The sequence below is a fragment of the Rhopilema esculentum genome, chromosome 4 (assembly GCF_057945365.1).
Source record: "Rhopilema esculentum isolate cy_ngs chromosome 4, ASM5794536v1, whole genome shotgun sequence".
Lineage (NCBI taxonomy): Eukaryota > Metazoa > Cnidaria > Scyphozoa > Rhizostomeae > Rhizostomatidae > Rhopilema > Rhopilema esculentum.
Window position 1 is genome coordinate 11,327,544 of NC_142818.1, and position 26,049 is coordinate 11,353,592.

At 35.0% G+C, this 26,049-nt stretch overlaps 2 protein-coding genes across 2 annotated transcripts in view; one reads left to right on the forward strand and one right to left on the reverse strand.

Moving 5' to 3' along the window:
- LOC135690786 (uncharacterized) overlaps positions 1–1,002 on the forward strand; it is a 97,758-nt gene extending 96,756 nt beyond the window's left edge. Inside the window, exon 49 of the mRNA XM_065208444.2 lies at positions 225–1,002. Coding sequence (XP_065064516.2) covers positions 225–763 — 539 coding nt within the window. The 3' untranslated portion in view covers positions 764–1,002. The remainder of the gene's footprint in view (positions 1–224) is intronic.
- Positions 1,003–10,043: 9,041 nt separating this feature from the next.
- On the reverse strand, positions 10,044–25,274 carry LOC135690971 (secretagogin). The gene is made up of 11 exons (XM_065208670.2): positions 24,912–25,274; positions 18,672–18,742; positions 17,993–18,082; positions 17,181–17,264; positions 16,416–16,472; positions 15,208–15,291; positions 13,401–13,456; positions 12,923–12,962; positions 12,545–12,601; positions 11,365–11,436; positions 10,044–10,453 (listed from the first exon to the last, which is right to left on the reverse strand). Exons 1-11 carry the CDS (start codon positions 25,012–25,014, stop codon positions 10,337–10,339), a joined length of 831 nt encoding a protein of 276 aa, XP_065064742.2. The 5' UTR covers positions 25,015–25,274; the 3' UTR covers positions 10,044–10,336.
- Between the last annotated feature and the right edge of the window lie 775 nt (positions 25,275–26,049).

The window sequence follows — 26,049 nt, forward strand, 5'->3', positions numbered from 1 at the left end:
TTCAATTTAAGAATTAAGCCTGATTTGCTAGCCAGTCTTTGTATCTCCCTTCCCTTTAATTTGTGTCAAGCTTTTAGCTATACCTGTAGATAACGTAAAGCTTTCGACTCTCTATGATCCGAAGGAATGTGTACCGGTTCCTTCTGGGGTCCCGGATACATTAGCAAGGAAGGACAGTATATCTCTTTTGCACGTTAATTTTTTGTCTCAATTGGCCACAACAGACCACTGTAGACTGGTTGAAAATTGTGGCGCAAAGCAGGAGTGTAAAAGCGATGCCACCCACGGATACTGTGCCTGTATTCAAGGCTACTACAAGCCGTCTGCATCATCAACCTGCGAGGTCGACTGCAGTCCCTCATTCTGCTTAAACGGTGGCAAATGTGAGCGTGGACCAAACTACAGGGTTTGTAGGTGTACCAGTGGCTACTCAGGCAACAGATGTGAAAAAGAAGGCAACAACATGGGTATGATTGTAGGCTTATCAGTGGCAGGCTTGCTTTTAATTATCATTATTGGAATTCTCGTGTGGAAGAAAAATCATCGGAAGTACCATCTCAGTACAGGGATCCAGCTTGATGACACAGCAAGTGCAAAAAAATCATCTGACTATCCTTTGAAGACATTTACGAATCTGAATGCTTATGATGAGGTGTCTTATTCAAACAAAAGCACTCAATCTTCTGTGCGAGTGCTCTCCAACAAGGTAGCCGTTGACAGTGAACATGCCGATGCCCTGAAAGTAGACGAGAAAGACGTTTAATGGTTTTACAGACTTACCAGCTGTCTAAAAGGCGACTATTATCAAAAGGCAATCATTGATTTACAAATTGTTACTTTTTCCAACAGGTTTGGTTTATTTTTCTAATAATCAACATATTCTTTGATCTAAGATCGTTAAACATTTTGTTAAATTTTTTCTTATACGGTTGGACGTTGTTTTCTACTTACTAAATTTTTTCTACATTTTTTGCTACTGGTTGATAAACTGTTCAGTGGTTAGATGTTCCTCTTGTTTCCTCATTGACGTTCCTAATACCTGCAAAGAAATCGATCAGAAAGTCCAAGATGCGTTAGGAAGATTTGATCCATCAAAGAGTAGTTCCGTTGAATAATTTTTGCAATTCAGCGACAAAACAATTCAATAATCTGCGAAAATAGGAACTGAAGACATGTTTTGTCCGTTTTACTTCCATGTTTTCCTTGCACCTGGGACTAAGTCACGTGCTGAAACCTGCCTTACACGGAGAAATGTAACAAGTTTGTAAAGAAAAGCATGTTTCCTTCACTACTGCCTTAAAATCAGGGGCGGATTTAAGCAACAATGATTGGGGGGTGTTAGACACTTAATTTGGTGCACACCCTTCAGGTCACTGCTAAATGATGGAATCGCCAATTTTTAAAGTCTGGTTTTTAAGAAGCAGTGGCGTAGCCAGGGTTGGAAGATTGGTAGGACAAAGAGAATAATTTTTGGTGACCAGATCCCTATGATTTTTGAAAAACACCCCTTTTGTGGCATTTTCACGTGGCAATTTCCCTTTATACAGCGTCATATGTAGCGTTTTGTGGCTGACCATATTATCGACTGTCTTCACGATTCCACTAACGTTTATATCCTAAATGGTGCAAAGCGAGAGAGCACTGCTTGTAAACATTGATTTTTCAACGTGGTAACGAAATATCTCAAAATCATAAACAGTATTCAAAAGTTTTAAACCAAGTCCGTTCTCCTTGGAGCAAAATCCACGACAAGCATTTCAGAATCCAGTTTTTTAGGAATGGACTATTTTAGCATTTTAGTTTCTATTTGATCGGGAATGTCTCAAGAACGACGCCCTTGAGATTAGCTTCAGATACATTTCAGAATTCTCCTACCCCCCTCGCTACGCTATTTTTAAGAAGATAAATACTGACAAGAAAATAAATGAAGTAGATTCTTGGCGTTACTTTGTTACTACTGACTACCAACAAATGACTATTACCGAATGAAACAAAATTTTCCGAAGGAAGAAGAATTATTGGGGGGTGTAGGACACAGCCCCCCGGCTAAATCCGTCCCTCCTCAAGTGTTTTTTTTACGTTTTTTGGGGGTATCTTAATCCTTTTTTAATAGTTTTGCTTTTCCTGCCTAACGTAATCGGAGATATTTTATGATCAAGTAATTTTGTATTCGGCAGTAAAAGAAAGAAATCCACGATTTCCATGAAAAATGTAAGCCTCCTAAAATGAGGATTTCTATAAGTATTCTTTTCATAGAAAAGAATGTTGCTCTGGCATAACATGCTGAAAAAATTGATCGAGAACTGGCTATAGAGCAATCAAGTAGCTGCGCCATGGGGGGCGAGGGGACTGATTGGGGCACGCCCCCAGTTCTCGGCAGGATCAATTTTGTATCTGGTCTAAGCTCAGCGAGAAAATGTTGGGGAGGAGTAATGTTTTGTCCATCCAATTCTGGGCATGTACTTTATAGTGTAATCCTGTGACTTTCAATCTGCCAGCCAAATAGCAGCGGTCATGCCCTCCCCTCAAATTTTGATCAATGTGTGTGTGGCCAAATTCTGCCACGCCCACTTTTTGAGTTGATAAGTTCCTTTTGGAAAAAAAGTTTTGTTGTAATCAAATGGCTTGTTGTAACTAGCGAAAAAATTCTGATGAGCCTTTGGAATGAGCAAATATCTTGTTACACCCTGAAATGACCTTTGTATCTTATAACTGTGACACTGTTTCGGTTTGTTGGGGAACACATTTAAGTTTAGATCAAAAGTTGTTGTTATTCTAATTTATTTCGATTTGGTGGCCTAGATTCATTTGTTAAGTTTAAAGATAAGCTCAAATTTGTCAATGAAACAGTAAATCACATTAAAACTGAATGGAGAGCTTTTTGGTCATCTTTTCACAAATGGTCTTGTCAACAATTTATTGAAGGTATTCTAACACCATGATAAACTAACAAACCCAATAGAAATAACAGATGAATAAAACAAATTGGCAAATGACTATGCAATGTCAATTTTGATATGAAATTTAGGAAATTAAATTAATGGATAGGCCTTGTTGCAAAATGTCTTAATCAAAGTTAAACTTCAAAGTTAGACTATAAAATTCCTTGCAAAACAATAACATTGATGTTTCTTCATACTTGCGGTAAAAATCACCATGATTGGATTGTCCTTATTAAATCTAGCAAACAAGGGTTTTAAATGAAAGAATTTCATTTTGTGCATTACAATTAAATGAAAAGTACATCTTGAGTACATCATCTCCGACACATATTGTTTGTGCAGAAGTTCGAAAGACATTAAGAGTTCATAAATCTCAGTCTTCTGCTGCCATGTTAAGAAAACACAAAGCTTTATATTCTGCATACAAACTTAAATTTCTATGATTTTCAAGGTGGTTTGATGCTTCAGTTGGGCTTCGGCTTGGGCAGTAGATAGATCATGGTTGGGGTGAATGAGGACTTTATTGTGTATAATATTGTCAGAGTGAAAAAGAGCTTTACGCTTAAAGTGTCGTGTATGCAGTGACTCAAAAGACGATCTTGAGGAACTTTGAAACGATTAAACTACGTTGAGATGATCCGGTTTTTTCATAATGTCATTTATCAGTTAGTAATTAATAGCACTGCATAGTTCCTTTGGACGACAATTCAAAAAATAAGTCTCAACAAAAGATGTAGTAAGCTTTTTAGATGCATATTTAAGGATAAAAATTTTAAGATTGCGAAAATTTCTCGTGAAAACGAGGCTTTTGGCCCTTCTTTACAGACCATAATTTAATTTTGAGCATTTTTGCGCAAGAAATCTGCTTAATTATCTTTAAGCCTTGAACCTATTTTCATTTAAATTTGTTTTTGCATTGATTTCTTTCATATACATAAAACGAGAAATGAAAAAGAAGCCGATGGCCCCCTAAAAATCCCCGTATTACATCGATTTTCGAAATCAGCACCTTCGAATCAGCCAAAACACTTGGTCTCATAAATTTCGCCCACGAGCGACCATTCCCCTATTCTCCGCCTGGTCTATTGTTGTGAGCTTGAAAATGAAATACGGCTGAAAATAAGAAGTTGCAAGAAGAGCATCAAAGGCAATGCTGAACGGTATTTATCGACATTTGTGACATTGTGATAAAGTGTGGGCAAATTCAAGGACCAAGATACCAGGGGGGCCCCAAAAATCTAATTGCAAAAGTAAAATACTGTTATTTTGTAAAATATGGCTATTGGTATATTGATTTATCAGGGCTGCCACCCCTCCAAGGAAGGCTGAAATTAAGCTCCTGCGTAGCGTTTCTCAAAGAGTTGCAATTTCGCGCCTTTTTGTTGGTCTTTCATCAACATGACTGACCGAAAACGTTTTCTGTTGACGTTATCTTAAACGATAGCCATTTTTATGACCCTTATCGACCCTGATTGTATTTATATGGGAAATTTCTAGCCCTTCTAGCCAAGATCTCGGGTACTCAACACATATAAACCAAAACGATTTTCATAAAGGATTATACCAAGAGGTGAGATCTCGGCAAAGAAGGCCAGAGGAGAGCTAGCCCCTTTCCATATAAACAGGCCCTATATCTCCAATCGTAGATAAAAATCAGGTGAGGTTAGGCTCAAAATTTCTGCTACGTGGAAAGAAAGTCAAAGTTTAAATTTAAAAGATGCAAATTTTGATTTTCTTCTTCTTGATTTTCTTCATTTTGCCTTTTCAATTTGATATTGGCAGAAACTCAGCCAGCACTATCCACGGCCCTGCTTCGAGCAATTCATCCACGGCCCTGCTTGGCACAATATATCCATGGCCCTGCTTGGTGCAATTCATCCACGGCCCTGCTTGGCGCAATTCATCCACGGCCCTTCTTGGCGCAATTCATTTAGTGGCTTGAGTATATTGTAGCTGGGGCGGCGCCAAGAAATTCAAATTGGGGGGGGGGGCTAGAGTTGATAGCATAATTAGACAAAAAAATCATTTTTTGGAAAACGCACTACAATTTTTAAGACCACGCTTTTTAGATTAGCTTTAAACACATTTCCGAATATTTCTTGCTGTCATTTTTTTGCAATCGTTTAAAACATTTTGTTATTTTTAAGGCATTTTAAGGCATTGTTATTGTGTTTTTTCTTTACGTTTGATTAATTCCAGTCTTAAAATGGAATTTATAACTTTATGAGGCCCCTTAGACTTCGGCGTATTTCTTAGAAATTAAGCAACTAGAGGATTTGCCGCATTATTCTATTCTTTTATTTTTCTCTGCTCTTTTTATCTGCTTAAATACACTTATTTGCGAAAAAGTGGCAGGGCTGGAGCAAACCTGCCATCTCTCCAGTACTGACGACTTCAGGCCATACTAATGTACAAAGTTAAAAACTGTTTGTTTCCCACTATATAGAGGAAATGTTTGCAATAAAAGAAACTCCTTATAAATTAAAAAAATAACAACTAAGTTTTTCCGAAATTTTACGCACTAAATTACTTTACTTTGGCCCATATCTGTGGAAAAAGTTAACCAGAGCCATCAAGCAAATTAAAGAGATATCAATAATTAACCAGTTCAAAAGAAGTAAAAGAAGAATGGATGTAGAAAGATGAATAAAGTAGACTGTAGTTTAGTTGTACATAGGATTTTTGTTTTAATAATAAGACTGTAATCTTATATTTTATACTTAAAGGACAAGTGACACACTTTTCACCCTATCTTTTCTTTTCATTAACTTATAGATCATCATTTAGAAGTAAGTTTTTCCTGGTTTAGAACAAAAGATTCTAATCATGGGGCGCAGGGGGCGCGATTTTGTTTTTTATCACGTGACCCTATGACGTACATTGTGATAACTCGGAATTTTCCTGTCATTGATAGAGAGTTTACGAAACACGACGCGACAGGTCCAGACGAACTGAATTCGTTTAGAAGCGTGTTGTAAACGTTAATATTGCACTGTATACCAGTAGCAGCAATAACAAACTATCACAATCTACGTCACGGTGTCACGTGATTCATTTCCCGCCATAATTTGAAAAGGGTTTTTAAGGTTACGGTAAACGTTTTGAACACGAAAATTGGTTTTTTCTTCTTAAAGGCCAAACGGCTCAAGGAATCTGGATAAACTATATATCATTCGATGCACAATATTATGGCGTATCTAGCCAGATAAAAAGTATTGGCAAATAATGTTAAATGTTATTTTCCATGCGAATTTACTGGTCAAAAAGTGTACCACCTTCAAAAGCTATTATGTACCCTTGCGTTTGAGGTAACAAAATCTGACTTAGACCAGCAGGAAGTGCAGGTCCTAAGCTACCAAAGTGTGTCTCAGATTTTTTAAATTCCTCCTCTTCTTGAAACTATACCCTGTCAAAAATTGGCAAAAAATTGTTCCACCCTCCCGCAGCTGTATTTGGGTATAAAAGACGGACCAGAGAAAATAAAAAAATTTTGAGACACAGTTTGTTTGCCCAACGTCTGCCCTGGCCGTGTGCAAATTTTCGAGCCATTCGATTGGTTCCTTGGGTACATAATAGCTTTTTCGTACCTGCATGTAGAGGAATTTCGAGTCCGGAGAAAACGGGATTTTACTGATCGCACTTGCATAATACACTCGTAAACCACAGTGTAATACGGGTCAAGTCACTTGAAGATTTAAGATCAATAAGCCTGTTTAAATAAACACGGCCGTACATTGGGTATATGGATGTGCCATGCGATATTGTAAATGAGACATGCGACTACAACCGCAATCAACGATAATCGGCTTAAAAGGTCAAGATATTTTCAGGCCTCAACTAAAAGTTTTGATAAAGAAATTATGGAAACCTTCGTTTACATGGGATTTTTCCACCTTCAAAATTTCTGTTTGTTTCAAATTTGGTGTCATTGTATGCCTTGAAAGTTCGGCTACTTGAATATGAAAAAATCGAAAAAATGATGTTTTCATCCAGCAAACGTTTACCGTAACCTTAAGTAGGAAAATGAAATCAGAAAGGAAAAATATTTAAACAACACTCTCATACAGCATTTTACTATAAGTTGAAATTAAAAAAAATTTGGCGCCAAAAGCGTGTCACTTGTCCTTTAAATAAAACTTTATATATTTTTTCCGTTGTCTCTCAAATTATCTTGTAAGCTAAGCTAAATATTTTTGACACAATGTAAAGTTTTTGATTGGTTGATTGGTTGACTGATTAATTGACTGGTTGATTGTTGATAATTATTTAATTTGAAATTTAATTTATGCACAGTGAAAAACCTTGAATTGGGATCAGTGTTTTATTATACAATACAATACAAATAAATTGATTGTTTTTTGCATAGAAGACCCTGTATCTCAGCGAATGGCTAGATATTTATATTTCTGAGTCAAAGAGCGTGTGTTCTCTCGTCTGGAAGATAAAGGCCAGAAAGCATATCAATTTTATAAAAGCAACAGTTTCTATTGTAGAGCTTATCAAGGTACATTTTAGAACCGAATGAGTAAAAGCTTTTAGCCAATATGTTATAAAATATTTGCTTTTTTCAAATCTATTTTCGAATGAGTTACATGTTTGATTATGTTTTTCCTTAAACGCATAAATTGGAACCAATTTGTTGTGTTCAACGGATTTTTGTGCAGGCACGAAGCCAATGGCGGGCACGGGGGCATTGCCCGCGCGACTAGATTTTTTTTGCCCATCTGTGCCCGTCCAAAAATTTTAGGATAAAAAAATGTTTTTGTCTCAAAACCTAGAAAACGACATGTTCCTACATCACTGTCGAAAAGAGTCGGCATCAACAAAGTTTGTGCATCTGTCTATTCATAGTGAAAACCAATATCGACTACACTCTTGTTTTATTAGAAACAGCAAATTTAATTTCAGGCTGATTGTTCTTAGTTTTTTTTTAAATCTTAGGCAAAGTCCAGAGAGTTAGTTTCTTTTGGCCAAAAAAATCTTACTATAAAACCTTTCTCACTAAAACCTAATGGGTTTAAAATAATCGTGGTCAGGAATTAGCAGTATTAAACTAGTCAGAATCCCCTCTCCTGGCAAACCTGTCTTTTCATAACATTTTTATTAAAAAAACAAGAAGACTATAAATATAATTGTTTTTTTTCTCATATTTTTTCTGATTGTATTTTAATACCCTATGGTGCGATGTGGCCAGAGAAAGATTCAAAGTTTGCTAAGGAACTACATTTATATGAGTTTGGTTCATAAAGTTATGGACAGAGACCAATTTACAAAGGTTTGATGGGGTGATAGCCTGTTCCATATTTAGAGGTATTTCACGATTCTCTTTCAGGTTATTTGCTCGTGCATTTTAATTCTAGGAATATATTTTTGTGAGTTCATTGAATTTGAACTGCATATATACAAAGGATACATCTTTTATTTAGTGCTTTGCATTTCATGTTTCCCTTTCATATCATAGCACGTTCATATCTTAGCCTCCTTATATCGAACTTAATAGATATCTAACTGTTACATTGTCAAGAGGGCCCCATGAAAATGAACATTTGGACTGAAGAGCAACATTTCTTTGATTAAAATTGAAATGAAAAAAACATGCTTCAACACTCAAAAGGAGCAGCAGAGGTCCAACTACCCAGAGTTTGTTGTTCTTAAAGGCTTAAAGGCATTGAGTCATGGTAAAATGCATTGGGTATACCCTAAGTGCCAAAATCCGCTGAGTCATGATTTTCATGACTGGGATGCTATTGGTTGACCTGGAACTGGTCACATGAACTCACCTCGTACTGATTGACAAAGCAATTTTCATCAATAGCGAGTTGTCAACAACGGATGCAAGTATCACATGAAACAGCAGCGATCACGCCGAAACCAAATGACCCCCTATACAGAAGGCCTATTTACCATGACTCAATGCCTTTAAGTTCTATAGACCAGGCTTATATTACGGCAAGGATAAGATCTCTCCGGCAAGGATAACATTTAGCTAACCTTACCCTCTGGTAATGAGAAAATTTTTTGTAAACAGCGAATACCTGCTGCGTTTACCAAATGTGGGCATTTTCCCCAACCGGGGGCTACGGTCAATTTTGAATCATGTGAACTGCAGCTTTTACTGTATCTTTCCTTACTTTAAAACAAAGATACACGATTCTGTTATAGTTAAGACGTTTTTCAATGCAGTCTGATGGCAGATTTTATAAAATCTTAAATTGACACCTCTAAAAGACGGGAGTCAAATTTCTGATCAGCGCTGTTTGGTAGAATTTCCCTGTAACTCATTACAGGGTACCCTATCCGTGTTACCTTTGCGCATGTTTTTATGAATTCTTTGGTTTTATCTACTTCAAAAAACATGACATGCTGGCCAAAGTGTAAGTTATTCCAAAAATTGTATGTTCTTATTTAGCTACTATATATCTAGTTTTACGCTATTTGGTGTGTAGAACAGGACGGTTCTAAGCTGCTTTTCTGAGTGCGATCATCAGACAATATGTTCAGATTTATCTCGTATCATAACTCGATGAAAAACCGTCCTCTGTTTCACTACTATATTCTCTATCAAGTACTTGTGATTTTTCAAAAAAGCACCATCAAAAATATAATATTCTTCCAGAACTTCTGCTATATTATGCATGTGAGGTAGGAGTGTAGGCTGGTGGCATTTTTTTTGCGAAAATCGTGAAACAAATTTGGACGATTAAAAGGCTCTCGCTGATATGCGTTGCGACTGCATTTCCAAAACCGGTTTAATATCTTACTGCACCAGGTATCGAAAATCATTCCGGTTGTCCAAGAGCTTTTATTGTGCAAGTAAATAAATGTACTAAAAGTGTATTGTAAAGATGACGGACACAATAAGCCATTATTTTGCTAGGAATTGAGACAATAGAGTTTTAGTAAAACATAGTTAATCCTCAAAACTTCTAGTGTCTACTTGCTAGCCGTCACAAAGCTGCAGTTTTAATGAACATTTTTGTTCCTTTCAAAATACGGATTTGATTTCGCTTCATTTTTGGTCAATGTAAAATTGAAGCGGTAAGAATAATTTCAAGGCAATGTTTCATTTTTCTAGGTAACGAAAGCATAAAGATTCCAAAATCTGATGCTTTTTATTCAATAAATAACTAAACAACAAAGCATGAATAGATACAAATTACTGTGTGCGATATTTTGCAAAACTTACAATTGCAAGAAATTAAATGTTGCAATGTTTTTGTTACAAGTGCCAACAGCACGTGTTTGATTATTCTTACGTATTTTGAAATGTCACCAACAATAAACACATTAAAGACACCAACAAATTCTTCTCTCATTCCATCATACCGAATCAGTGCAATACATGACTGGAAAGGCCGCTTCCTGTTCAAATCTTCTCTTTGTGCCATGGAGTCTTATTTGGAAGCAAGAAGAAACCTTAACTCGTCTGCATTCAATTTTCCATCCTTGTTTTTGTCACAAACTTTCAATATTGTTGTTCTGTAGTTTTCCAGCTCAGTTGTCGTCGGAGTCTTAAGAAAAACATAGCAAAATGAGAAGGTTCAGAGAGAAGGGGGTGACTCAAAACGTTTTTATACAGATTTAAGAAAAAATGTAACTGGCTGAAAAAATGTCTTTCTTTACAATGTCTGTCATGTTTCTTGAAAAAACGGCCAAGGCCTTTACAATTCTACCAATTATTTCCAATTCAGTGTATAATGATGTTAAAAAATCCGCGTAAGAACCATTTGGTAATAAACTCGAAAGCTTCATTAACTGAAGACCATAATTTGAAGAAAAATGTGAATTTGAATTTAAATTTATGACGTCGTACACGTCGCTTTTTCAGAATTTGGAAATAATTTGACAGAGCACTTTGAAATTCTTGCACATTTTTAAAATTTTTGAGAACTGGTTCAGAGTTGGTTTGTAAAAGACAAGATTTTCAATAAAAAATTAGTGTTTTAGCTTTGGTCTTAGAAGTATTTGAACCAAGGGTCAATTTATAATGTTTTGATGAGGAACGCATACTGTAGCAGATCAACATGATTTCGCTTAGTTACAGTCATGCTATAGTGCACTTTCACTTCATATGTGCAAAATTAAAAAGTTCTGAATGTTTTGATATTTTCATCCCTTTGCTGCTCTTGTCTAACCCTGGGTACCAGACTCACTTAATATCAAGTCTGGTATCCAGGGTACTCTTGTTTAAGAATATTGCTGCAATGCATGCTTAGTCATTTAATCTTTTATGAATTAATTTCTCAAGTAGGAGAAAATTGCTGTATTGAGCTTCTACAATTTTCCAAAAAAACGAACCTCTTGAAAATACAAATAACGCTTTTGGTAATGAAAAAAATACGATATGACCAACATAATACTCTACTTTTTATGATATAATGATTTTCAATTCTGACAAAGAATGTGATATTGAGATTCATACCCCACCATCACGTTGCAGCACATCTCTAAGAAAGGCAATCAACTCGCTGTCTTCGATTAAACCATTTTTGTCCTAAAATAAACAATAGTTGTTTTCATCCATATCTTTTAGATGTTTCTGGGGAATTAAAAGTCAAGTCAATGTTGGCTGGAGAGAAAAACAAGAGTACGTTGTTTAAGTGAGTGAGGCGACCCTCTGCTTTGGAATCAAAGAGCATGCGCGTGGAATTAAATCTTTATTATGCATGCTCTTTGATACCAAAACATCACTGATCAAAAATTTTTATCATGTTCGATTCCGAACAAATGTAAGTTCAAACGTTTGTACTTGTACTTGTTGTTCTTTCTGTCAACTTGAAGCTCTTGCATCCAAACGAGATTACACATGAATTTGATTATCAACCGTGGAATTGAACCCAGTTAAATATTTTTTAAGGCTTTACAATTGCCTACAAAAATATCAATTAATTGTTAAAAATGCAATTTGATATGATGTTGACGAAAGCTGAACAATTGTTTCGTGTCTCTTAAATATCATTTAAAAGCAGTTACAAGGAAAGTTGTTTACAGTTGCCTAATTTAACCGCTACATGATATATTTTTCTTAACAAATTATTGCGATTTCATGACGATTATTACAAGACGGTACACCAGCGATCAACTGCTTTGGGTGGTTGCAATTTATTGAATGGAACGATCTTAATTTTCAGACCCTACAGCAACGACTCAGTCGAAATTAGGTGCCATTTTTACATGAAGCTATCCCAACTTTGCAAGTTTTCTCAAGTTCGAAATTAAATTTAAAAATTGATACCTGGTAATTCAAACCAGTTAAGCTGAGCTTGAATTTCTTTGCAAAATTGAATTTCAATCGCGAGAAAGTAGCTGCTTATTTGCAAATGGCAATTTTATCCGATTGTTTTTGTACCCATACTCTTTTTCCTCAATGAGATAGATGGCCATAAACTGCGTTTGTACTTCTAAGTCAGACTGACAATAAGTTCTGTCTGCCTGCCTGGTTTGTTGTCAAACATAAAACTAGAGACATTTAGCCTATGGCGTCATATTCTATAGCCTATAGCCTATGGCAAGAAAGATGCATATGGCGTCATATTCCTTGTATGTCTTTGGGTGGGTGCATAGCGGGTCATAAAAAAGTCTCAAGAAATAACAACAGATACCTTGTCATAATGTTGGAAAATTGCATCAAAATCTTCTTTAGATAAATCTCGTTTACCCTGAGATTAGAAAAGACAAAATATATGAATATTAAAACAGCCGCGGATACGTAAAACCTTTCATTGACTCCAATCAGTTGCAAAAGGTCTTTTTGGAGCAACTGGAATTATAAGCTAGTTGTAAATTATTGTTTGACAGATCCTGCCTAAAAATAATGGATATGAGATAGTTGCAAGTTTCTTTTTGCTCAGTCAGCGAAGAAAATTAATAATTCATAGAAATGTCTAAAACTGAACTTGATAGACGTTCAAATTCTACTGTGGATAATTTGGATAATTCTGATTCTCTTATAACTATTTAAACAAAACATGATCTTCTACCTCGAATTGACTGAAAAAGTTCTCTTCAACAGGAAGAATTCTACGAAGAAAGTAATAATTTTGTTAGGAAAAATCCTTCAACAGAAGTAAATAGCAAAATGGATTTTAACGGTACCGATACCTAAATGACAAATTTCTTAAGATTCAATTTAAAATTTTACGCTTGATTTGTGGAGATGATCAGGTACAGTGGACTGTACAACTGACCAACAAATGAAGCATTGTGGCTTCAAAAGGTTTGCCTTTCCTCTGTTGTTGTGCAATAATTTCCAAGATCTATTACATCATAGCTTTAACATGATACAAAATTTGAAATTCGACAATTGGATTTGTCTGATAGCTAGAGTAGTAGTTTATAAATCCAGACTTGTATCAGATTAGCAGTAGGGCAAGTTCTTTTGCAACACGTATCAATTCCAATCACGTTATAAATTATGCTAAAAAATTCTAACGAACAGGAAAATATCCAAATATTTACTTTGACATTTCGTTGAGTTCGATCTTCCCGTCTTTATTGGAGTCAAACAGCTCCATCTACAAAAGATTAAGCTTTCGTGAAATGTTTTTTCTTTCCCCTCCGATGCATTACATCAACAACTAGAGATAGGCATTTGCATCTAATCGTGTTATCACATTTGTGTACGTCAACTTATAATTACGGGTACCTGAACTTAACATGCAGAAAGGCTCGAAACCAATTAAGTTTTAGCAAAATGCAGCAAATCAGAAATTACGTATTCTTGGCGTACAAATAGACTGCGTTATTCATATAGCAGGTTGTGGCTATTTGTGACGCCATATTGAAAAATGCACGTAGCCTTGGTTGTTTAGGAAACAAAATTGAAGTGAGTTGACGAAGCCATATTGTTCACATTGACGAGAAAATTCTGACAAAGTTTCCGAATGGATGAAAACGCTCTTTTTTGCTTCTTTGATATCCATATTTTTGTTTCCGTATTTTGTAAGGAGAAAATGAGAAATTCCTGCCAAACCTATCTACTTGTCACTGTTTGGTGAAAGGAAGCAACTTTCACTAAATAGAAAAATTCATAAAGATTAATTAATCTACAATCAGCTTACGCAGGTTTTTTAAGGGGGACAACAACTAAGGGAAGGATTTGAGCCTCTCCCTAGCATTCCTCATCTTCTTTAGAAAAAATTGTTTGTTCTCCTTTTTTAATTTAATCTTAAATGTTACAGAACACGAATTATAACATTCTTCGTCTTGTAACTATTCCAATTAAAATATGCCTTGTCGATTCATATATTAACATCGCTCATACACTATGCCGTTCATGCCAACCCTGTCACAACTTTCTGAAAGACTTTTTCAACTTCTACGAAATGTCCTACTCTATCCAATGACGTTCTTGATCTGCTCCAAACTCGCCAAGTTTCTTTTAACTTTCCCACAAAGACATTATGTTTTGCCAAGATATTCAAAGTGCTTATTCAAAGTGCTTAAAATTACTGCTAAAATAAAGTTCATATAGACTGAAGTTGCATTAACTGGTAAAACTGCTGAGGAAATGCTGACTCTAATTCAGCTGTTCTGTGATTTGATTGGCTTAGACAAAGCTTCTTGCATTTTGATTTGATTAGACCAGCCCTAACCTCCATGAAGCAATCTAGTTTTATCGACACACAAATGTTAAACAAAGAATAATGACTTGGTTCTCCAGGTAGAGAAACATTTCAGACTCATCTTGAATCAGTAATAAAACTAAAAATAAACTCAATATACCACGTAGAATACACACTAAACACACTAAAGGTCTTTATTAAAGTCAATTACTTTTATTGAAAAACTTTCCGCAAACGGTGCAATGAAGTTATTGACTTCATTTTCCATTGACAAAATAATTCGATTCGGTAGATCAATTTTCAAATGTACGGGAGCAAATAAAATAAACTAACCCATCCCTCTGGCCTTTATTATTGTATACCCGGGATTAGCGGGTAGACTTTACCAAGGTTTCTGCATATTGGGTTAACAGATTACTCTTTTGCCAATATGTTTCTTCAAATGTGTTTAGTTGCTTGTTTGCATGAAACCAATAAAATAAACGTTGATGTTGACCAGAATCCTTATACATTGTCAATAGACATGGATTTTTTTTCAACACTTAAAATCTGCTTAATGTCTGCTCAGATTTTCCCTTTTTCAACCTATTCAGGGTCTATGGTGCGTTCTTTCAAGTTACGCAGTTTCCTGCTGATTTCGTTGCTCTTTGTGGATTTTTATATCGTTATTTCAATTTTCAGTTCAAGGAATAAAAACTCACGATTGTCGTCCGGTAATCAAATATCCTCTGCGGAGTAACAGCTATTTTTGTATCGCAAGCACTGAACAAATCTCTGAGAAAACCCTGAAAAAATAATGCATCGCAAATTTATTTTCGCAAACTAAAGAACACGTCATCAAATCTGTGGTTGAGAATGAATGCCCATTTCCCTTTATTTTCCTTACTTTAATTTTGTAGGTAGCCACCTTTTAATGTCTTTATAAAGCTCCCCTTCCCTTTTTTCGTTTAACATTTTATGAATTTGGACATTTCCCCCGTTTAGTTCAATCCTACCGTTTATTCACAACCATAGAGTAATGATTTTCTTTTAAAAAATAACTGAAATGAAATCTGAAAGTGAAAAATTTTCAACTCAGATTTTGACAATATTTTGATTTGGTTTTATTTGAAACATGCTTAAATTTATAAACATAGGTAAGATTTTGTCATTTGAAATACGCAAAACAAGGCCCGCGCAACATTTTCCCCACAAGGGCAATGAGCAATGTTTATCCCAACTTTTTCGCTTAATAAAAGAACAAAATCAGCTTTAACACCTATATAGGTGAACCTTCAGATTACAACAAATACATTGAGCTAAAGTACACAAGCAGTTGGTTTGCCACAATTAAGGCTAGAGGGTGTAGGAGAAAAAGTTTCTTTACATTGCTAGCCCCTTCATTTCAGGGTCTGTGGCTCAGGCTCTGCAAAAGCTATTAAGTAAGCTCTGCTTGGGGACTAAGTCGTTTTTTGCCCCCTTACACTTTTTAAAGCAATATACTCTTTCAATATCTCAAGGTTTTTCCCTTAGGCACTTAATTTTCATTTAGAGATAGGTCTCTTTAGATTTACACTTTCTGTTTCGAGCTTCTGTTTCGATTTACGAGCCTCTTTTTTGCTACTATCTCACTCTTGCGACGCTAGAACAGACAATGAACCAACGGACGTTGCTATCTGTTGAAACGTCCATAATGTGAGGCAGTAGTGGAACAGAGGCTCGTGCGTAAGTCTAAGGGAGATTACATCTGTGAAATTTACCAAATTACTTGATTGCCAAAATTACTTGATGGCCCTTGGAGGTTATGCCTCGGTAAGAGATGAGAACAGTTCATGACCTGTCAAGATGCAGATTTTTCACGATGAAGTAGTAAAGTTTTAGCATAGGCAAATGAATTTAAAAAGAGCTGATACACAAACGCAAGACATACGTCTAATTCTGCAGTATCAAGAAAGCCGTTTCTGTCTGTGTCATAGTGATACCAGATCTGCAAAACGAAAGCCCATTGTTTACACGAAGTCATCAATTATTACTTGAATCAATAAAGAACAGCTGAAAAACTTACTAAACATTCACAAAAAATTCATTAATCCAATATAAGCAAATTTCTTTATATGAAAATATTGATCAGAAATTGGGCAAAACGGTAGGAAATGCTCTTTGTAGACTAACTAAATAATATTTAAAACGAAAAAAGATTGGTCATCTACCAAAGATTTGATTGATAAATACTGGAAGAAGTTTGAATCAAAAATTTAATGTCTTTGAAACTGGATTTAATTAGAGTATAATGTTTGAAACGATTCGTGACCTACAAATAATTAGTTTTTATTTCCTTATTTCTTTGGCGATAAATTTTAAGACAATATATTTCAATAATTTTATTACCATACGCGTATTTTAATTGCAAAAGAATTTCTATCAATGATCTATGAATTTCTCCAAATTCTTAAAATATAAAGTAATGTAACAATAGGTATTATTTGCCAACGAACAATTAGTTTTATTATACGTTTGTGTAACAAAGGGCATATTTTAAAACTTGAACACAAAGTTGTAGAATCTTAATGACAACTTATGATTACTGTGCAAAACTTTCTAAACTTGCAAACATGATATTGAAAAGAAAATGACTTGCTATCTGCCTGGCTTCATAAAAACCGACTAACTTTCTTTCTGTTTTATTTCAAATTACCTTGATAAAATCCACACTGGACAACTTGACTTCTTCCCTAAACCGAACTAAGAAATTGTCTTCAGCAGGCAGTATTTTGGAAAGCTAAGACAGAAAATGATTGATATTAACTATAAATCTGTCAAAAAAGGTGATACTTGTTGCAAGTGAACGAAATGAAAAATAAACTTGTTTTTTATCATCAAAATAATCTTAAATCTTAAACTGAATTATAAACTTTGTAAGATATGTTTGTATACATTCTATACTTTGTACGAAATTTCACTAAAAATTAAACTTAATTCTAGAGGTTACACTTTTAACAAAAACAATGCTACTCTAATTGTTTTCCAGCCTCAATATTCTTAAGGAAATTTCGTTTTGAACCTGGATGTATTCTTAAAGAATTCTTATTTCCATCAAAACTGATTTAGTTTTAGGGGAACATCGCTTGCTCTTGAATAAAAGCCAGGCTTTTAAAAAGCAAGTTTTGTTAGTTCTGCGATTCCCTGTTTGATTATTCCAAAACAGGCAACTGCTGGAAAATGAGACACAAATATGCGAGCCGAATCAGAGCAACGTTCTTACAATATTCGTAAAATTTGAATTATCCTGAACTATATTCTATATTCTTATGAAAAAGAATGTAGTCTAGTCGGTAAGATAGCTTTGACGTTGCAGGTGCATGCGAGGTTAAAGCTTTTGAGCATGTTGTACCGACTTTAGTAACCATGGGTTTAAGTTTGGCAGCTGTATTAGAAGAAGAAACAGCACTGCTAGTAAAACTGTCATCCATTCCATTTCTATTGAGAATCCCGGACGCCGACACTCACCTCAGACATGCTTATCTTCCCGTCTGAATCAACATCGTACATTCCGATAATCTTGGCCTTGAATTCTCGGAACTCTGCATCATCTTTGAACTAGGAAGTATTAACAATATAAATTTGAAACAAGAAAAATTGGATTGAGCAATATCTGCTACAAACTGTTTTTCGTGACAAGTTGATTGATTCGTTTTCTTTGATAATTGTCCCAATCAAAATCAAAGAGTGGATAGAGAAAGGCCCTGGGCACCAGAGGCAAAAGGGATAAGAACATGGGGATGAATTGCGAGAGGGAAGGGAAAAGAGGCTATCTCCCCGTTGACTTCATTCAACTCTCAGAAAGACTTGTACATGAGACAATGACACCCACAATTACGTTACAGACATGATTTCAGTTTTGGGTGCAAGTTTCTATATAAGAGGGGTGATAAACCAGCTGACCACCCCCCAAGAATATTTTCCTGCTGCCTTCATTTGCTTCCAATGTGATCAACATCTATGCTCGTGCAAAGAGGCATAGCCTTTACAATTTTCTTCAATTAAACTTTGCTAAATTCCTTACGTTCTGATGCTTGATTTGTTTATAACAATCGAATATGACTTTGCCCATTTATTTCTCTGAGCCAAGTTATTTTACCTACAAATGAATGTTGTGTTTACATGAAGTTCGAAAGAAAAAGCCTACCTCATTTCCACTTTCTTTTGCAAGATCTTTCAGAAAATGATCCACTTCTGCACAGTCAATGCTTCCATTTCCTGTAGAAAAGATTGCTTTGGATATCAAATTGATAGCATAGCATAACACTATGTTCAAAAGTAATAGAAAATGTAGTTTTGCCTCTGTTGGTTTTGGTTGCACAGATGAATAAAGCAAAAGTTTACTTGAAGAAGATCAAGATTAAAGCATTAAAACTTGGAAAAAGCAGAGAAAGATCTCTCTCCAACGACGAAGATGAAGATTATTGCAAGAATTCAATGAGCAGGCAGACCAAGGATAAAAAAGAATGGTGTAATCACTAGAGACTTGGTTGCGCTACAAGGGGATAAGGGGGACATTTCCCCTAGTTCTTGGCGGGATCACTTTTTAGTTCGTCTAAATGTTTAAGGAGGAAAAATGTTCGAGCAAAGCATTTTTTATCGTTTGCTTCTATTTTTCTATTATTTTCAAACTGCCTTTATGTCACCAAAAAATAGTCATGGGCGTTGCTACCCTGTGTTTCTGATACTTAGAGTAAGACGTTGCTAATCTGTAAACTTGACTTTTTTTATTGAAAAATAAGCATTTCCCCATAGTGAGATAGAAGAGAGGTGCCTTAAATTTTCATCACAGTATAAAAATAATTGAAATATGATAAATGTCAAATATTCAAAACTTCATGAAAAAAAAGTTGGCACAAAAAAGAGATATTAAGAACTGAGGCATGTTTTAGGAAAATTTTACAAGACGATATTTCAGGGACATATGAGGAAGGAAATGATAGCTTGGAAAACGCCTCCTCTCTTTACTTACAATGTAAATTTTGATAATGTTTTCTTCAAAAAGGTGTCTAAGCGGCATTTCACGATCAAGAGATTCTGTTACTATTTTCATAACATTTTGCTCATGCTAGACGAAAAGCTGAGTGTTTTAAATCTATTAACGAAACCTTTTATCTCCTTCTTTGAAAAATGATATTGAATCGCTTGCTTTGATTTAAAAAAGTTTCCTCGTGGCTTAGCCTCTTATCAATAAAGATCGCAATCATGACTGTAGATTCAGCAATCGCTCGATAAAACGGCCTAGGTTAAAAGGCAAAAGATCTTTGCGGTGACCACTACAATTGCAGCGAAAGCTGGATGAGATCTAATGGAGTCGAGAAATCAACATTTTTAAATCAAAAGGATGACTAAAAGTCTTACCATACCAAAATTGATGAACAAAACATGCCGTCCTTTATACAACAAATTTTTCCTTTAACATAGAACTTTCTGAACATCAAAAGCATGAAATTCATCAATGCTTTTAATCTAAGCGCAAAATCCAAGCAGTGCTTCCATTTACACGCAAAATTCAAGCAAGATATTCAATTTAAACCCTTTAAGACTATTTTGTATACAAGACGATATATCATTTAATCACAGAGCTCAAAACTTTACTTGCTGAGGGCTAAATCACATGGCCACTCTCAACGCCGAGTCAATCACAGCGATGGAAAGTGTAAACAGACTTATTCCAAGGCCATAAATGTGACATTTTTCCACCCTTTGCTAAAAAAACATGATTTTACCCCTATGTTACTTCCTAAACCAAACATGGTGACCCGTTTTCAGAAACTTCGGCATACTTTTTCTAGAATGATTGCTAAAAGCTCCAACTCCAGCTTTAGATTGCAATATTTTCAATAATACTGTCAAACTTTGAGATACAATTGTTAAATGATTTTGATGTAAAGCTTTTTTTCTAGCAGATGCTACCTAATCATCCATGTAAGCTTTGAATTTAGTGAAATGCAGCCAACAACAATCCCGGCACGATTTAATGTTCTGTTTACTAAATTATAATTCCTCATAGCTTTTGATGCCATTCCTCATAATTTTTTTATACTTTTCCACCTTGCTAGATGCTATCTTCTTTTAAATGAAAGATCAGCCCCCCCCCCTGAACGTTCGATTCTAGCAGCTGAGAACCTGATTGGTCAAAACAAATCCATCAATCAATAAACGACCAATCAAATTGTATCACTGCCATATTATAGACGGAAATATCGGGTTCCTTTCTTTTCTCACAATTTTAAAAACAACTAAATATTGTGTTCATGTTTATTAAAGTCATGCAACAAAATATTACGATTGCATTTTAATGCAAGCAACTGGCAAATGGGAACAAGGGGGGGGGGAACATGTTTCTTACAATTTGTCATGAATCTTACAATTTTTTATGCTGATCAAATGAAATTATATCCGAATTAATTTCACGGGCGATGTTGTTAAATTTGATTTTGCTAGGGGTTTATATTTTAACTGATTTATATTATTCTCATTTGGGTGTCAGTTTTCATGCTTCAGTTTGGTAATTAAATCTTTATATACTCTTTTGATGCTGTTAGGAATACACTTATTTTTTTATAAGAAATGAAGGTCGATGTTGAGTACTCTAGTTTCTTAATGTTGTGGAATTTTAATACTCATTGTTTCTTAAGAGTTTCTAAATTATGATGTCATGAATGATGTTATGAAATGTTCGTGACCTTTTCTATCACGTCAAGAGATTCGCTTCCGTTTTGATTGTGTATTAAGATGCGAAAAGTATATTCTTTTTCTTGCGTCTTAAGTTCTAGGACATCAGAGCAATCTTGTTCTTGGATTTTACAAAATTTCGTTGTTCTCAGTTTTATCACGATTTAATAGTTTTTTAGTTTTTTTGCTCGAGTACTGGAGTTTCTTAATTTTTTCTGACTGTCCAGTACTCGTTTCTTATAGCCAGTTTCTTATAAAAAAAACAAGTGTAATAGAGAAGAAGGAGTTTCTGCATGAAAGTGTGGGTCCTCTGTCCAGGTGGGTGTATTTAATTGCTTGGGGTCGGGATTATTTAATTGCTTGGGGGCTTGCAACTCAATTCTTAACTTAAAAAACAATATCGGGGGGTATGTACATAATCAACACAAAGTCTGGGGGTATATGCAGTTTCTTGACAGTGGATACTATTTCGACGATCAGACTAGAAGTGGACTGGAGCAGAGCCGTAGCGGTTTTAGGTGTCATGCTTGTAAAGGATGATATAATACTTGTTTAACACGCCTATAAAAATTGTGATTTGGTATGCAAATACGAGATTTGTGTTTTACTCGTACTTTTCATTTAGAATTTTCCATATAATTGTGATCAATCCAGATGCTTTTAAAAATGACAGATTGTATTAGAACTGCAGTTTTCATTTAGCAGTTAATTGCCAAAAAGACGAAGGAAATTTAAAGTGAGTCGTTTGTTCTATATGTCTTTAATTAATAATTCACAAGCTGACATGAGATCAAGGTCTTCTTTATGAAAAATAGTGTTTGAAGAGATCATATTAGATGGATTTGAAAGCTTTCAATTTCAAATGAAGAGCTGGAAAATTGCTTTTGAAAGTCTTTTAGAAACCATATTAAAAATACCTTATGTTAATTTGCAGCACGATTAACAGAGCTTCTATTTGATTAATGAGATCATTAACGCTTTCATTTGAATTCAGCCTGCACTACACAAACCCACAAAGATCGTTTTGCTTCTTTCAAAAAAACATGGCTCTAGGATGAGAAATTACGCAAAACCCAGCACCTTGTAGATAAATAGAACCCTTCAATAGCTTCTCAAGAAATTAAAATTTTATTCGACATTTTATTCGAAATTTTCCACTGTTAGAAAATATGCAGCGATTATGATGGAGAGACAGGGTTTCATAGCCCGCATTTTAGACACATTAATGCTACACAAATAGACAGCAATGTACTTGGATAAGAGCCTTGAGGAGCAATTGATGTAAAAGTTACCATTTTTGACTTAACAGAATCTAATGTTGGTAGGACAACACTGGTCTTGGTTTTGGGCAAGTTAACGGAGCAAAAGCTTTAGGATACGCCTATGTTAATGAATATTTTCAAGATATTTACGTTTTGTACCCTGACAAGCAAAGGCTCCATTTTCAATCTATCGCGGAATGTGCTGAATGGATGTGTGGAATTATGAATATGACAAATGATTGAGATTTGTTTTTGCGTATTCTGACGTTCGTCGGGACGATTCCCGAAGAAGGTTCCATCTTCATGTTTACGTGTCAATTAAAAGTTGGCATTTATCATAAATGTAATCATAAAACAGATTCAGTTTTTATTTTGAGGGAAATTTATTTCGTTGCCTCGTTTACAATGGCTTCGATTTAACAAATTGTGATAGGTCATGCATGTACAAAACACGAATTGATGATATAACAAAGTAAACGAAAAACAGACGCTGTGTTTCTGTTTACTTTGAACGAATCTTTCGTTATAACAAAGTGAGAGTGTAATTAAATCAAGTCTGCAATAAAAAACGTGATCACGAAATATTTTGTTTGTCTTTCGAATAGAATTGATTTTTCACAGTTAATTGATTGAAAATCTAAAAATATCGATTGGTATCAAAGAATAGCGCTGTCAAAAGTTGCAAATTAGAACAGGAGGCCAATCGTCGCTCAACAGTTAACGTTAAAACAATATATCTGAAGAGCAGCTGCTGTTAGTTCGTGTCTCATCACAGCTGGGTGTTTTGTTAGAAGGTTTTGGGTGCTTGTTTTGTTTGCACGTTTAGTGATGTCATAACGGCTTGAATACTTGCTGTAATTGACGAACTAATGCAAAAGTTTCCTTTAACTTCGGTAATGCTCAAACATAAAGTTAACCTTAAGATTCCCTACTTTGAAGGTGTATAGGGGATACGCAATATGATTTTCGGAAAGCGGGAATCGTCTCTTTTTGAGTCAGGGTTCTGGAACGGCAATTTTTTGTGAGAGGGATTCGGGAATCAAAAACACTTGAATTCGGGAATTGAGGGCCGGGAAGTAGAATCGGGCTAAAAATGTAGCTTTAATTTTGGAGAAAGGGGACAAATGGGTAACCTCAATATTACCCAATTTTTCAGGAACTGTTCGGTTCTCCCTTTTTTCGCTTGCTTGGGGGCTATTTGATGTCAGGTACATTCACCTCAAAATATTCAGAGATAACTCCTTGACCTGTCTTGCTTCAAGGGTACATATTATTAGGATTATAAGACTTCTACAATCTTTTCGAAGAAGGAATCAAAGATCACACAATCGAGTAGCTCTAGACTTTTAGCTATATCTTTTTCTCTATGATTGTTCGATTCGATATGATGATGATTCGATTCGTTGTGATTTGGATAGATCACTGACTCACTAGATCCGGCTATTTGTGCAACCAAAGGAAATTCATATAACACAAAACTGTTAATAGCTACGTTTCAGAATTGATCCATAAAGCATTAGGTCATACAATTTGCCAATAGTATTAAAGAAATAATTGCTTCTTTGAATAAACTGTAAATACAAACTATTTGATTTTTGGAAACGAAGAAACATTGAATTTCTATCATTTTATTACGTCATTATAAAAATAAGATCAATTCTGTGTGGAAAGGAACCTTTTACTGATTAAGACTGATTTCATGTCCATACCTTTAAAACTTATTTACATTTGTAGTTTATTATAAGTAAAAATTGATCTCAATATTATTTGTAACATTGAGCATGCAACGGGGCATGAAAATCATATTCATGAGTATTTTGTTGGTTTTTTAATTAATGCAATTTGTTTGAGATTCAATTTATCATGTTCAAGCTTAATCAAGATAATATTTCTGCGATTGTAGGAACTTTACAACTAGAATATGTTTTCAATGCTATTTTGTCTGATTGTTTTCAATAATTTTTTGTTTAGCGACGATTGTTAAAGATTACGCATGCTTCGAGAACAAGTAAGACTTTTGACAAGCAATGAAAAAGTCAGTGTTTATCATCGATCAATTAGAGACCTTGATTTTTATCCGATTGGAAAGAACTTATACCGTAGGTAATGTCGGGGAATGAAAAGTAGCAAAACCTGAACCTTGTCCAAGCATAGATGAATCCACTGCCGGACTATTTATTATAAGCCCCAAATGCAAGATAGAATCTCAAAGAATCTTGTTGTTAAAGAATTTCCTATGTTAGAGAATTACCGATGTAGAAATTTTTCCGAGTTATCATTTAAAGTAGCACAAGTTGCATTGAAAAATATAGTTGATACATTTATTGAGAAGTCAAATGCAACGATCAGTAATTCAAAGGCCAAATCATGTGCCAAAACAGCAAAAATCATTAACTGCAACATTGCTGAAAATAAATAATCAAGAAGAAAAAATATAAAACAGGTACCATCTTGGTCGTATCTCTGGAAAATTGCAATAAATTCGCTGGATGTTATTTTTTTCTTTCCCAAAAATGACTGCACAAACGGCTTGTTTTCTTCGCTGGACATATCTTGTGGTATTTAAAATCTTGAACGGCGAACAGGAATTTATACCAGTCTAGTACACGTTGGTGCTAGCAGACTGATCTGAAATTTGTCGAGGCACCGCCTTGTAAGACACTTTGAAAAAAGAACTAGTTAAGTGAACTGTCCAATAGGAGAGTGTTCAATGATTGGGTCTTTGTTTGTATATTCCCATTGCTCAAAATATGCTATGTACTTTCATACAGGTGAACGTTCCCTGCTTCTTATGCACAGCGCGAGGAATATACCTGCTTCTTATCTATAATTCATATCCATTGTTAGTCGATGCTCAAGGTTCTCTTTTGCAAAACAAACGCCATTGTTCTCATTTTATTATAGTCAAATAATTTCACATGTAACACCTGAAACGAATTGCTTTCTTTATTATCAAATGTAATTTAGGCCCAGGTGAAGATTCTGAAATAATTGAGGCCAGGATGGAAAAAGGGCGTCAGAATCAAGGTGGGAAGATAGCGCCATTCAAAAAAGTATAGCCCTGTTTTTAAGGGCTTCAAAAGCTATCGTATTACAAAAAGCATTGCAGGCAGAAATGAGTCTCCGAAATAAGATTGTCATCCACTTGTGAACATCATACCTTATTCACGAATGAGGAAACAATTAAATGGGTAAAGACAAATGGAAGTCATATATTGAGATTGTTTTGACCTGACAACAGATCCTGCTGGAGATTTGATCCCGAAGTTTTAAGATCGGATCTCAGTTATCGATGATGTTCTTGAAAGAAATAGTATTCAAGTAGCTAGATAAAAGACTGTAATCAGCTATAATCTAAAACGTTTTCAAGGAAAGTAAAAAGTCCAAGAAAGTTCGTCAGAAGAACATAAAACTGTATTTCTGGCTGGAATCTTTTAAAACCATCCACATGCATGGTCAAAAGATTTATCCCGACAAGATAATTAACCATGAAACAAACGTAATTTATTCCCACCCCCTTCTAATCATTTAGTTTCGTCAGACAAGGAAAAACCAAAGCCTGCTATTTTCTTCCTGGGATGACGA

Bases quoted from the DNA above. Each gene is read 5' to 3' on its own strand.
- LOC135690971 (XM_065208670.2), bottom strand. From the start codon at position 25,014: ATGTCCAGCGAAGAAAACAAGCCGTTTGTGCAGTCATTTTTGGGAAAG. The intron at 15,292-16,415 runs GTATGTCTTGCG...TTATTTTTTCAG, and splicing joins TTGATACTGCAGAATTAGAC to GGTTTTCTCAGAGATTTGTT. The intron at 12,963-13,400 runs GTAAATATTTGG...CTTTCTTCGTAG, and splicing joins GAACTCAACGAAATGTCAAA to AATTCTTCCTGTTGAAGAGA.